At 33.7% G+C, this 14,123-nt stretch overlaps 1 protein-coding gene and 1 long non-coding RNA gene across 6 annotated transcripts; both read left to right on the top strand.

Moving 5' to 3' along the window:
* Nucleotides 1-435: 435 nt before the first annotated feature.
* LOC135147706 (uncharacterized) lies at nucleotides 436-3,093 on the top strand. 4 transcript variants are annotated; one of them, XR_010285486.1, is made up of 7 exons: nucleotides 501-700; nucleotides 1,399-1,442; nucleotides 1,732-1,833; nucleotides 1,928-2,010; nucleotides 2,116-2,172; nucleotides 2,299-2,410; nucleotides 2,895-3,093. It is a non-coding gene; the product is annotated as an uncharacterized LOC135147706 (long non-coding RNA). The 4 variants fall into 4 exon arrangements; XR_010285485.1 differs by having other exon boundaries at nucleotides 503-700; nucleotides 1,950-2,010; XR_010285484.1 differs by having other exon boundaries at nucleotides 502-700; nucleotides 1,732-2,010.
* Nucleotides 3,094-5,963: 2,870 nt separating this feature from the next.
* On the top strand, nucleotides 5,964-7,446 carry LOC108194250 (ubiquitin C-terminal hydrolase 12). 2 transcript variants are annotated; one of them, XR_001801370.2, is made up of 5 exons: nucleotides 5,965-6,154; nucleotides 6,480-6,579; nucleotides 6,691-6,841; nucleotides 6,914-7,109; nucleotides 7,307-7,446. XR_001801370.2 is itself a non-coding variant. In XM_017361186.2 (4 exons), exons 1-4 carry the CDS (start codon nucleotides 6,125-6,127, stop codon nucleotides 6,993-6,995), a joined length of 363 nt encoding a protein of 120 aa, XP_017216675.1. In that variant the 5' UTR covers nucleotides 5,964-6,124; the 3' UTR covers nucleotides 6,996-7,226. The 2 variants fall into 2 exon arrangements, 1 of the variants encoding a protein (XP_017216675.1); XM_017361186.2 differs by lacking the exon at nucleotides 7,307-7,446 and having other exon boundaries at nucleotides 5,964-6,154; nucleotides 6,914-7,226.
* The last annotated feature ends 6,677 nt before the right edge of the window (nucleotides 7,447-14,123 follow it).

Raw genomic sequence — 14,123 nt, 5'->3', positions numbered from 1 at the left:
TATTTGAGACAGATTCACAATCACTACTATACGTTTATATTTAATTACCCTTTTGTGTTATTACTTAGACAATATGTACCTTGTATTTGACTGATCAGAGTGTAATTTCAGGTTAAGTTGGATCCTTCTAGGCCTTTAAGCAAGCACAAACGCTGGACTGTAGCTGAGATTTTGAAGAAGGCACGGATATATGTCCCACCAGCAAAGGCTACTACTGAATCAAACTCCCAACCAGAATTACCAGCTCCGTCACTACACCATATTTTGCCTATTGCAACAGCAAGAGTCAATAATGTTGCAAAAAATGTTACTATAGGCAAAAAAACAGCTACCCTTTTGTAATATTTTTCGAAAATGTTACCTAAAACGGAAAAGTGTTGCATGCCTAGTAACTTTTTCAGAGATTCAAAAATATTGATACCAATTGTAACACCTTTTTCAAATGTTACAATATAGTTCGCAACATTTTTATCAAATTAATCCAAAAAAATAGGCGGGCTTCTTAATTATTGTTGGCGGGACAAACCGAAACCCCCAAAATTAACCCCCAAAACAAACCCCCCAAACAAAATCCTCTCCAATCTCACTCCAATCTCACTCCAGTCTCTACTCTCACGCTACTGTCACTCTTCTCTCCTCTCCTCTCTCACGCTGTAAATCTTTTCGTCTTTCACGCTGCGAATCCTTAATATTAATTAAGGTAAAATCTGTATCTTTGTCCTAATTCATGTGCTAATATTTTGATTAGGGCTTTGTGTTCTTATTTTGTGCTGTTTAGAGCCTAATTTTTTTAGGGTTTTGTATCTTGTTTTGTGTTCTTTTTCTTTGTTCTTATTTTGTATCTTAATTTGTTCGATTAGGGTAAGATTTTGAGAATTATTAATGTTGCTTTGTATCCACTATGTTAGTTTGTTCTATTTTTTGTCTTGTACCTTGCTCTGTATCTACCATGTTAGATTGTACGTTTTTATTGAATCATTTGATTAAAATGTACTGTAAATGTGGTGATGATGTTGTTGCCCGCCAACTGTTTGATAAAATATCAGAGATGTGAAATAATATAGTTTCTAAATATGTTAAGTTGGGGATGGTGGGTGCTGCTAGGAGGTTGTTTGATCAAATGCCGGTGAGGGATGTTGTGTGGTGGAATAGTATGATTGTTGGGTATGTCAAGAGTTGGGAGTTTGGCGAGTACGTGAGGGTTTTTAAGGAGTCGAGGAGGTCGTCGATTGGGTTTAATGAGTTAGCTTTTATGGGGTTTTGACTATTTGTGTTAAAGGTAAGGACTTTGGGTAAGCAGGTTCATTGTGGGGTTTTGATTTATGGGTTTTTTTGTCGAATTTGGTAAGGATTTATGGTAACAATGTTACAAGCGCTAATGTACAAGCTACTTTATAGGTGCAGACACCAGACTTCCGAAAGCAGTACAGAGGCATATATAGGTTAGTTTTTCCTACATCATGTAGAACTAAAATGAGCTAACGATTGTGACTTTTATTGATTTTGTACAAAGACATAGTAATCACAAGTTACTGCATAATGATTGTTTTACAATTTATCTACCTAATAGATATCTTTTTAATATAGCCACCTTCAACTCTATAGATATCCTATACTTGTTGCTTGTTAGTTAGCATAATAACTCAAGTACGGCGTACATACAACAAATATATAAATAGGAACTACATCACATTTATATCTGATCACATTCTAACATATATGAGTTTGAAGACATTCTACTAGAGATGAATATGCAGATACGCTCGGCAGTCTAGGAAGTCTCCAGGCACTTACCCACACCTATATATAATAAGTGGAAGAAGCCGTAACAAGGTATGTAGCACTTGAGTTATTTCAGAGAATGTGTACCTTGTTCGAAATATACTCTGCTCAGAGTCACAGAATGAAGGTGTATGAATTTCTAAAGATAAAGGAGGTACTACACGCAGGGAGCCATGGGATGGACATTATTGGACCTCCGCAGCAAGCTAACACTTCCTATGGTGGCAAGTATGAGACCATTACCTTGGATGAAAATTTATAAGGGTGCAATTTTATTATATCAGCTGGAAATAATCTGCATATGCACTAATAGACACTAAAATGATCTTTTAGGATCAAAATTATGTGACATTCCAACCTGCTCAAGAATTTCAACCTTAAATCGAGAAGGTATGGCAACCCTGTAATATCTTTGCATATATGCAAGAACATAGATTTATGTATGAGCCTGTAGCATAACATGATTTGAAGAAGTTAGAAATTAAAATTTACTTACTTAATTTGTGAATGATGCAGATGTTGATAAAGCTGGAGAAAAAAACAAGTGAAATCAACGGAGTTATGATCAAGCATAACAAGGTCTGCATTTGTGTGCAGTAGTGTGCACTACTGTCATGTAAAAGAACAGGTATACAATATTACAATGACATGAATCCGACCTATAGACGTATTTTAGATTGTTTCTACACAAATATATAGAACATATTTTAGATTGTTTCTCAAACTTTAAAATTTCCTAGAACAATTATATTAATAAATATAAAAGCCTTTTTTATATTTAATTGAAACCTGTTTTATATTGCCATTGTTTACATGTAATATATTAGTATTTCAAAAAAAAAACTGCAAAAAATACTTAAATAGCAGAACATACTTTTATACTGGATTATTTTTCATGTGAAGGACAAGGTCTATCTACTAATATGTACAGTTTTTATAAGATTATAGTATGTTATTTATCCATAGCTTTTTAGTTGATATTTATAATAGCTCATGCATCTCTGCTTCTAAATGAAGTAAATTGCAAATTAAAATAAATAGTATACGGTAGAAGTCAATAGAAGAGGATTCTATATGGTCCCCATATACTAATACAGACTAGTTTTGTGCAGCTTTTAGTCACTTTACAACAAGGAGGATGGGAAGGCAGCTGCTCAAAAATGAAGATTTTTAGTCACTTTTTATTTTTAAATCTTCATCTATGCTTGCTTTTGGATTGACTTATGTAAGGATATATAGTTTATAAGTTGGTACTATAGTCTGGTTTCTATGTATCTTTCAATTTGATGACTCAGTTTGTACTTTGCATTCTATTTTTGTCAATTTCAAGTTAAGAAAATTTTAAAGTATTATTGCATTTATATAATATCACTGTAAATCAGGCCCAACAATTTAAAAGGATTACAATACACACAAAACTGTTGCAGAAATGTGTTACCAAAAAACTAATAAGTATTGCAATTGATTTAATAATGTTGCACAAAAGTGGTACAACAAAATTTTAAATTATTGGCATGCAACACTTTTTAAGTATATAGTGTTACAAAGAAATGTTACAGTAAATTTTTTGTAACACTATAAAATTGTTACCAAAAGCCTCGAAAATGTTACAATAGATTACAATTGAAAGTCTATTGCAATACCTCAAAAATGTTGCAAGAAACCAAATATATGTTGCAACAGAGGTCTATTGCAACGGCAGCAAATGCAACACCGAATTTTGGCAAAAATGTTACCAAATGGTCTATTGTAACAGTTTTAGGCCCTTAGGCTACATTTTTCAGCCGTTGCAACAGGTGAAATATGGTGTAGTGCGTCTTCTTCTTGACTCTTGAGGTAAGTACAGAGTTCATTGTCATTTTATTAAATTGAATTGAGTGCTCTCAACCAAAATTAATATTGAGATGGATGTTATAATACACAATCTTATTTTTAGATCGTTTCCTGAAGAACTGTGGCTTTGGCTATTGTAATTTTTTTCAAATTTATAGAAACTGAACGAAATGTAAGTTGAAAATTGGAGAACGGATCCAAATATGTGATCATTATTTTAAGGCTTTTAAAGTATTAAGAGTTAATGCCATCTTAAACCTGTAGGGGAACTGTTTTTTGCCTTTGGACTACCTCTGAAAAAATAGTATCCAGGTTTTGTAGCTTCCTCATTTCTCTCATAGAACTTGCAGTTATATTAGCCTATCACCAGGTCTTTAATGAAGTATTTTGTCAAGTATTTATTTTGATAAAGTTATTATCTGACAAGGCATTGACTAACTTATTACCAGGTCTCTCTGCAATTGTATTTTCTACAAATTTGGCATATATGATAACAAGAGTTGACTTATACTTTTTGTTCAACGCCACCTTCCGTCAATTCTGATCAAGGGTTTAAAGAAATTTATTAAGAAAATCTAGTGCTCAAGTTTATCCCTTTTTATATATATATTGCATGTTAATATCGTTTAGTCACAGGATGATAATAAATTTTTTGAGCATCGATTTCCATTTTATAACAAAGACTAGCTTGCTTCCTTCACGTTCTTGTTAATGCCTAAGCAATTTTTCCTGCTTTATAAAAAGTAAAAATATGTTAATGCGCTGACTTCAGATCATCCACTATAAGCTATGATCACCCTTATGGTGTGTGTTTCTATTGCTTTAACCTGCATCTCAGCTAAAATTTTGCAGAATCTTCTAGATCATTACCGTTTGAACCATTGTTTAATTCATCATCATCTGATAAGAAACTTTAAAAATGGTTTGAAGCTGCAGACTTGTCAAGGGGACCCTTTCATCTTTTAGTTTTTGTGCTTTATCGTACACATATTGTTATGTTGAGTATCTGTTGATATTATTAGTAAGTTAATAATATCTAGAACTGCTTTTCAGGTGTGCTAAAGGGACAAGATTTGTTACAGGCTCTTATTGTAGTTTGGTCCTCCAATCTATTATACTGTCAGCTGTTGCTGGATTGTATTTACAAAATTAATCCTTTCTGAATTTGCCTTTTACCATCTTGTTTTGTGACTTATATTTTAGTCTAGTTCTTCGTGTTTTTGGAAACATCTTGCGAGTTTGAAAGGTGGTGTGGAGAGGTGAGAAGCAACAACACAAGAACAAAGAGCCAGCACTGGACTTCTTGATGAATAATATAGTTATGCTTGAGCTCATTTTGTTTTAAATATACAACTGATGCATATGATATCCAATGTTGCCTTAAAGAATTTAATAATTTAATTATAATAGTAATTATTTATATTCTCATGATTTTATTAACACGCTAGTAATTACTATTGACATTTTTATTTTAGATTATATTGTGACAGATAAGATTAACCCATTTACATGCACATATATATTATTGTTTAAGTTCCAATTTTAATTTTTTTATATTTTTGCTGATAAATGAACTGTTGTAATCATCTTCGGCAAAATTAATCCCAAATGACTTCATCATCAATAAGGTGACAAGCAATTATCCCGTCTTTGCATGTGTTTTTGGTGAAAGCAATAATTATTTTTTATTTTGTAATATATATATTAAAATGTCAAAAATGGCCTTGTAAACTGTAAACTGCTACTATTTTATTAGAAATAGAACGACTTCCTTGTAAAACGGTACAATCACTGAGCTTAAATTAAATCGAAGAAAGTAATTTAATTGTGTTTATCATCCAATCCTATTAATATAGATAGATACCAATATAATTAACTTAAGAAAAGTGCAATTCATGAAAGCATTTTCCGAAAGTAACAAGAGTACAAATTAAGTTTATAAAAAGTTTTTCTCGTATTTTTTGACCCAAAAAGATTTATTTAATTCCCAAAATAACCTTTAATCCAACAAGTCTTTTTACTTATCTCACCGCCTTAACTCCGTTTAAGCACCTCAGCTGACTTGGGCCAGAAGTACTTTACTCATCAACAACTGGTTTTTATAATATCACGGCGCGTTCACCACAACCGACTCTCTCCTCTTGCCACGTACCCTATAAATAAACTCATTTTACTCAGTCGGGCATATCTCATTCGTCCTTTACAACGAACAAATCACCGCAGTGCACAGGAGACGCTAATTCATATTTACACAATTACCCCCAATCTTCTTTGTAAATACCAGATATATCCTTTCCATCGAAAACCAAAACTCAAGAACAGAGTGCGTTTTGTTCTCTTTTTTTCTCTACTCAGTTTTTCCCGAGTGTCTCTCCTTCCCAAATCTCAATCTCTCTCTCAATCTCTCTCTCTTCTCTCTCGCCAGAGAGATTCGCACATATTTATATACACAATTACAGTGCTTTGTATTTATATCGAGCTATTGAGATTCAATTGATTAGCGAAGACTATGACTATGCTAACTCAACAACCGTTAGATGTGAGTTTCTCAGCTTTCAATTTCGCATTGTCTTGATATATATACGCGTAATTATACGTATACGACTGCGTGTATTGCTTCGTCGATGGATTTTGCATGAGGTTTGATTGTTCGCGTGATCCTCTAGGGTTTTGGTTTTGTACGGACGCTTTTGAATTGTTTCAATTTCGTAATTTGATCGCTGTAGGATTTCAAAATTAGGGTTTTGTTTAGTGGATTATAGTTAGGGTTTACTGGATCAGGTGGATTATTGATTATTAGTTAGTATTTATGATTTATGATAATTAATTTAATTAGTTCTTTTTTTTTTTTGAATGAGTTTTAGCAAGAAGATGATGAGATGCTGGTGCCACATCAGGAGCTGGTTGAAGGCCCACAGCCCGTTGAAGGTCCTCTTCTGGTAGAAGGGCCTCAGCCTATGGATGGTTTGTACTAATTGTAGTTTGCTTTTGAATTTAGGGATCAGTTTGTTAAAAGAGGTAACTTTTTATATGGTTGTGTGGTTGCTTGGTTCTTGATGTTATGTAATTGTTTAGTTGTAGCACAAACTGAGAGCACAAATGCTGTGGACAATCAAGCTGCTGATGAGCCACAGGCGTCTAGGTTCACGTGGACGATTGAGAACTTCTCCAGACTTAACACTAAGAAGCAGTATTCTGATGTTTTTGTAGTTGGTGGTTTTAAATGGTACTTTATTTTACTTGTAAATATATTAGTATACACTTTAGACAAATTCCTCAAACTTAGTGTTCATTGCAGTCAGGAGCACAGTGGCCTAATGAGCTTAAACATGTCATATTGTGCTCCATTGATGGGTGAAAATCACATGCTCTCTAGCTGAGTACAACCACAATAAAAGAAGAATCAAACCTGTTTGTCGTGAGCGGCAGAGATCGATCCCTCAATAAATTCTGGAAGCTCCTCTTTGAGCTCGAACATCTTGGATTTAATTGAAGTAACAGCTTTAATAATCTCGTCGTACTTTTTCTGAGAATTTGTTTCTACCTTCACAAGTCGTTTTGATAACTTAGTCACTGATTCGTTTATATCATTGATCATTTTATCGTGTGCACTTATTTTACTATCGTGTCTTTCCAGCATTTTCATTACCTCTTTGAGTGACTTCTGATATTCGTTCACCGACATTTGTAGAACATGGTAGTTCATGGTATCGAAAGAAGAAGAAAGAAGAGAAATGGAAAGAGAAATTTGCAGAAGAGAAATGGAAAGAGAGATTGAAAGAAGAGAAATGGAAAGAGAAATGGAAAGAGAAAGAAGAAGACAAATGGAGGGAAAGAATATGCAGATGCAGAAGCTATCGAATATGCAGATGCAGAAGCTATCGAATAATATGCAGAAGACAATGTGCAGAAGCTAGGTGGGAATAGGTGGTGGGAATATATGTGCAGAAGCTAGGTGCATGTGCTACTACTAATATTGCATGTACTACAATATGTAGGGGTGAGCAGAAAAAACCGAAACCGAAAAATTAACCGAAAAAAACCGATAAATCACACCGAAAAAAACTAAACCGAAGAAAAAACCGAAAAAAAACCGAACCGGGAAACCGAAACTAATGGTGCGGTTTCGGTTCCGGTTTTTAGTCAAACTAATTTGTATTCTTGTCGATGCGGGAACCGAAACCGCACCATTAGTTTCGGTTTCCCGGTTCGGTTTTTTTTCGGTTTTTTCTTCGGTTTAGTTTTTTTCGGTGTGATTTATCGGTTTTTTTCGGTTAATTTTTCGGTTTCGGTTTTTTCTGCTCACCCCTACATATTGTAGTACATGCAATATTAGTAGTAGCACATGCACCTAGCTTCTGCACATATATTCCCACCACCTATTCCCACCTAGCTTCTGCACATTGTCTTCTGCATATTATTCGATAGCTTCTGCATCTGCATATTCGATAGCTTCTGCATCTGCATATTCTTTCCCTCCATTTGTCTTCTTCTTTCTCTTTCCATTTCTCTTTCCATTTCTCTTCTTTCAATCTCTCTTTCCATTTCTCTTCTGCAAATTTCTCTTTCCATTTCTCTTCTTTCTTCTTCTTTCGATACCATGAACTACCATGTTCTACAAATGTCGGTGAACGAATATCAGAAGTCACTCAAAGAGGTAATGAAAATGCTGGAAAGACACGATAGTAAAATAAGTGCACACGATAAAATGATCAATGATATAAACGAATCAGTGACTAAGTTATCAAAACGACTTGTGAAGGTAGAAACAAATTCTCAGAAAAAGTACGACGAGATTATTAAAGCTGTTACTTCAATTAAATCCAAGATGTTCGAGCTCAAAGAGGAGCTTCCAGAATTTATTGAGGGATCGATCTCTGCCGCTCACGACAAACAGGTTTGATTCTTCTTTTATTGTGGTTGTACTCAGCTAGAGAGCATGTGATTTTCACCCATCAATGGAGCACAATATGACATGTTTAAGCTCATTAGGCCACTGTGCTCCTGACTGCAATGAACACTAAGTTTGAGGAATTTGTCTCCACTCATGTGCCTAGTGCATCCACTATCCAATATCCATTGATTTGGCTTTACTTTAGACACGAGACAAACCTACAAAACAAACACAAACAACTCAACGTTTTGGTACCCAAATTTTGTTGGGTCCAGCAGTGTTAGTTGATAAAACATATAGAACATTAAGATCAGATTTCTTGATCCACATTTGGACCACTTTAGAACTCTTCTTCCATGTTCTGCTGGTCTTATCAGCATACTGTCTAGGAGCTGTCTTCTGTCTGTTTGTGTTGTCAGCATACTGTCTGTGAGCTGACTTCCTTCTCCAGCTTGCTGATTGAGAGTTCTTCATTGGACAATTATTAGCAAGATGGCCCTTCTTTCCACACTTGTGACAAGTCACCCAAGGCATGGCATAATTATATGGAATGCCATTTTTCCCTTCATATCTCATTGAAGATGTGGATGTAGAAGCTGCACCAATGCCTCCTTTGTCATGAGAACCTTTAGCTTGTTTCATCATAGATTTGAGACTTTCTTCTCCTTGAACAAACTTTCCCATGGCTTTCTGAAGATTTTTAACTTCTTGTTCCAATGACTTGATCTTTTCAGCTTGAATAGAGATTTCGGCTAAGCTTTGGGATTTGCTTAACTCGAATGCCTCCAAGCTTGCATCCTTAGATTTAAGATCTGCTCTCAGCGAGCTGAGTTCCTTCATGAGTGTATCATTCCTTCTTTGGATTTGCATGTTGTTCCCTTCAAGTTGTGAGATTTGTTCCTTGAGGGTAGCAATGATTCCACTGCTTGCCTTGGCACTCTTTTCATTTAAGAAATCACCTATGACTTTCTTCAAGTGAACATTTTCTTTCTCGAGCTCATAATTCTCATTCTTTAGATCAATGAGTTCCATTATTGATAAACAACTCTTATCCTGCATGGTTAGTTCACAAGTAGTTGTATCAATAGTATGTAATTCAGAATTAATAGAATGTACCTCACTATTAGTCTCTGAATCCGAATCGGTTGTATCAATTGAGCCATCGAGACCAACAAGAGCCAAATTCACCATCTCATCACTAGAATCATCAGAAGCTGACTCATCTTCATCATCACTCCAAGTTAGAAGTGCTTTGGATTTCTTTTTATTTTTATAATCAGCTTGCTGTCTAGGCGGCTTTGACTTGTTTTTCAGCTTGTAGCAATCCCTTTTGAAATGCCCTTTCTTGCCACATTCGAAACATGCATCATCCTTTGGATCTTTCTTTGCACCAAACGCTTTGCCCTTTTCTCGCTTCATTTTGTTTTTCTTTTCAATCATTCTCTTGATTTTCCTGGACATAAGAGCTAGATCCTCATCTGATTCTGTTTCCTCATCTGTTTCCAGCTTGCTGACAGAGGAGTGCAGTGCAAGATTCTTCATTTTCTCTGTTGGCAGCTTGCTGCTTTCTGAGCTGTTAGCTTCAATCTTTGCTTCAAATTGTTCCAACTCAGCAAATATAGCCAGGTGATCCATAGTATCAATGTTGAGAGCTGACTCCAATGCTGTGACCTTGGCACCATATTCGAATGGAACGGCATTTAGAATATTCATGTTGATTTCCGATTGAGGAATCTTTTTGCCAAGTCTTTCAAGACTGTTGAGAGTGACTTGGAATCTAGCTTGGCTTTCTCGAATGGATTCTCCCTTCTTGATAGCGAAGCTTCCAAATTCTTTCATAAGCTTTCCAAGCTTGACCTTCTTTAACGCCTGTGAGCCTTCGTGATATGTCTCCAATGCATCCCAAATTTCCTTTGCTGTTTTGAGAGATGAGACCTTGTCATATTCAGCTTGATTCAACCCATTGATCAATGTACTCCTTGCTTTTCCATTGGCAGCAACCTTTGATAGCTCGTCCGCTGTGAGAACATCAACGTCCTTGACTTTGTCATCTTTATCAAGATATTCATAAGGACCTCTTTGCACAACTCTTTGCATTAGGGGATCTCTGGATAGATGAGCCTCCATTTGGCCTTTCCACCAATTGTAGTTGTCAGAACCCGTGAGGAGGGGAGCTCTAAAATCGGACTTTCCCTGAAAGTTATCAGCCATATCGATCGATACTATTCCTGTTACAGAAGTATTAGTACAACCTGGCTCTGATACCAATTGAAATTACACACCTAGAGGGGGGGTGAATAGGTGTTATGACTAATATACCCGATTTTTATAAGTTACCGAATAATTAATCTGTCAAAGACAGCCTGCTGTTAATTTTCAGAGTACACTGTTAGCCTGCTAATAAGATAAATGCAATGCAGATAATGTAAAGCAGTATGCTAGCAACACCAAGAATTTTAGCCAGGTTCGACCCCTAACCCTAATGGTCTACGTCCTGGTCCCCTACCAACTGGTAAGAGATTATATTATTAATCAATAATATCAACGATTACAAGATTCAATAATATAACTCCCTTTCTCCCTTGTTCCTGTTATCAGCCTGCTGAAACCCCTGAACCACGAACCAAAAGCCTACCAAGACCTATACTTCCCAAGTATATTCTTCTAGCTAACTAGTCCCCTTGTTCCCTTGTTTCACAAGCTGGATACACAGCAACAAAACATTACACCTTGAACAATACAATGAATAAGTGTAATACAACCGAAACTATGAACTCTCAATATAGATATATATGCAAATATAAGTACTAGAGCTCAACAAAAGATTTAGCAATGTAAAAAGTCGTATTTCAGAAAGCTTGATGTGTTCTCCTTGTTCTCTCCCGAAAATGAAAACACACACAAATTTATATACATCATACCAACGGTCATAATCCAACAAATTTCCCAACGATCTTGGTAACAACCTCACGTTTAAATTTGAATTGAATGATTAGCGTTTGAATGAAGTAAGATTACTGAGTAAAAGATAAAACACGTTTGAAATCATCTCAGTAAGACATTTAAATAAAATCCGTTTGAAACAAAATAGGAGTTTGTTAAAGATAAGATCGATTTGAAATAAAATCTCCTATTTGTTAGGAAAACGTTTTTGAATGAAACTCTTTATAAAACTGAGCTCTAATATTTATATCAGATATATATAAATATTAGAATCCTTACAAAGTCGTTTCCTATTAAATCTCCTTGAAAATAGACTTTGATCTTTATCCGATTGATTCTCTGTTCACGCTGTTAGCCTGCTGATAGCTTGTAAATATTCCTGTAAGCTTGCTGACAGCTATAATCATGCTAACATCCTGAAATACTGTTAGTCCGCATAAACAACCTTTGATAGCATGCTTACACATATCAGTTTCATGTTATTAGCTTGCTGTTAGTGTCATCATCAAAACCTTGAGAGTATCAAGTAGGTGAAGATGTTATTCGTATTGGATGATTTAATGCATTGGATATTAATAGGTTGAATGACATTCCATGAAAATTTTTTAAAAATTTTTTATTCCTTTCATTTACTTGATTGTTTAATATTTTCTCAATTTTACTTCGACTCTAATATTCGCATATCGGGTCAATAATATTATTATATCAATGCGAATCGTTGATCTAGATCTTAATAGAACGTGGTTCCACCTATTAATCTTCAATGAAATAAATCAACCAATCTATACTATACTATAATAAGCCAACATGGGTATAATTTGTAATCCAAAGTTTTAGTTATATTTTTTGGTTCGGTACTCTCCTTTTGGGACTACAATTCTACAAATGTGGAGTATTTGTAGTCCAAAGTTTTAGTTATATTTTTTGGTTTGGTACTCTCCTTTTGGGACTACAAGTCTACAAATGTGGAGTCTATTAGTTTTACATTGTTAAACAGTTTCAAATACCAAAAATACTCATAACAATACATTAATTATCATATAATATTAAAAATTATAATGATGTTATAAATAAAATTATAAATATACAATTTTGAATATCTTTTTTTAACAAAAACATTCATATAACTCTTTTTAACTTTAACGTGTTCTATTTCAATATAAACACAAACTATTATATAACCCATTCTAACTTTAATCTTAAAAGTTACTGTTGTCAAAAAAACTAAGATTACAAAATTACGTTAAAATTTGATTGATTAGATTACTGAATCTTTCAAAGGTATTACACGATCGGCTATGTTTGGAAAAGATTTGAATTTTCTGATTTTTTTTTTAATTTTTAAATCTACATGTACTAAATTCGGATTAAATGTGCTAAAATCGTAATGTGTATATATATTTATTCGGGTTTATCCATTTTCAAGTAAACGGGAGAAAATATAGTCAGTTGAATAATATAATTTAATTAAAATTTAATCCATTAATACTAAAATACTAATAAAATGATGTTGAAATTTAAATTATAAATAATAAATTACGAATTATATATCCGCCCGTGCTTTGCACGGGTTAAAGGCTAGTAAAAATAATATCTCAACCTACCTATAATTAGCCAGATCTGAGCCGTTAAACCCATTCTCATCCAATTACATAAACTCCCGATTCACACCCCCTAATTTGGACCAATAAGATTTAACCACTACAACTACATATAGAGATACACAATTATATTTAAACCTCATCTCTCACATGAACAACTGAACAAGTATACAATTCTCTTATTTTTCTTATGTATGCATATTTAGTTACACCTTCCAACCTTCGCTCCTCTATCCATATGTAGTGGATTTCTTACCACTAAACACAATTCAATATAATATGTTTAATAATATTGATAAACCAATATGCTAATTTGAGTTCCTTTAATATCAAAAATATATATTACAATAAACAAGAAGATTAAAGTTATTAACATTTAAATTTTTTAACTAATACATGCTTGTTATTATATATAATATGATATAATATATGCGTTTATTTAGTTGTTTCACATTAGATTTTAAAATCTTAGAATTTGAATTCAACCCCAAAGGCCCTGGCCACAAATGCTTATATATCGTATGATTTTGAGAGATGTTTATGGTCACTTTTTCAGTCAAATATTGTATTTAAAAAAAAAACCACCGTCATATATTAAAGGATTCGATAACGATAGTCTCTCGAGAAGCCAAATGAAAAAACATTTATATCTACGGTCTATTTTAGATTGGCTTCACATTGGGTTTTCATATTAAATTCAAGCTAATTAGATTGTTTGTTGTTATTTATTAAAGATTGTGCCTCATATGGATTTTTTAAATATCACACAAATTCATAGAGTTCTACGCTCGTGCAACTTTAAATACATAGTTACCTATTATTTTATGTAAAACAACTAACTAAAAATTTATCTTTTAACATATTATTGATACATAAACAGTTGTATATTATTTCAAATATATATATGTTGATAAATTTAACCTTTAACATTATAGTTACATTTATCCACGTTATTAAATACTTAAATCACCATAAAAAACTTATTAACAAATTAAAATTCATAAATTTAATATATATTCAAAATCTTAATATAATGTTGTGGTGGTTATGTGCCTAAATCGCCTTATCCC

Source organism: Daucus carota, chromosome 7 (genome assembly GCF_001625215.2).
Source record: "Daucus carota subsp. sativus chromosome 7, DH1 v3.0, whole genome shotgun sequence".
Taxonomy (NCBI): Eukaryota; Viridiplantae; Streptophyta; class Magnoliopsida; order Apiales; family Apiaceae; genus Daucus; species Daucus carota.
Note: the sequence above shows the minus strand (reverse complement) of the source record. Positions and strands in the feature narration are given on the sequence as shown.

What these genes read in the sequence shown, in the direction of transcription:
- LOC108194250 (XM_017361186.2), top strand. Translation starts at nt 6,125, where the DNA reads ATGACTATGCTAACTCAACAACCGTTAGAT. An exon ending in TAACTCAACAACCGTTAGAT is followed by an intron (nt 6,155 to 6,479) that starts GTGAGTTTCTCA and finishes AATGAGTTTTAG; the next exon opens with CAAGAAGATGATGAGATGCT. An exon ending in AGGGCCTCAGCCTATGGATG is followed by an intron (nt 6,580 to 6,690) that starts GTTTGTACTAAT and finishes GTAATTGTTTAG; the next exon opens with TTGTAGCACAAACTGAGAGC.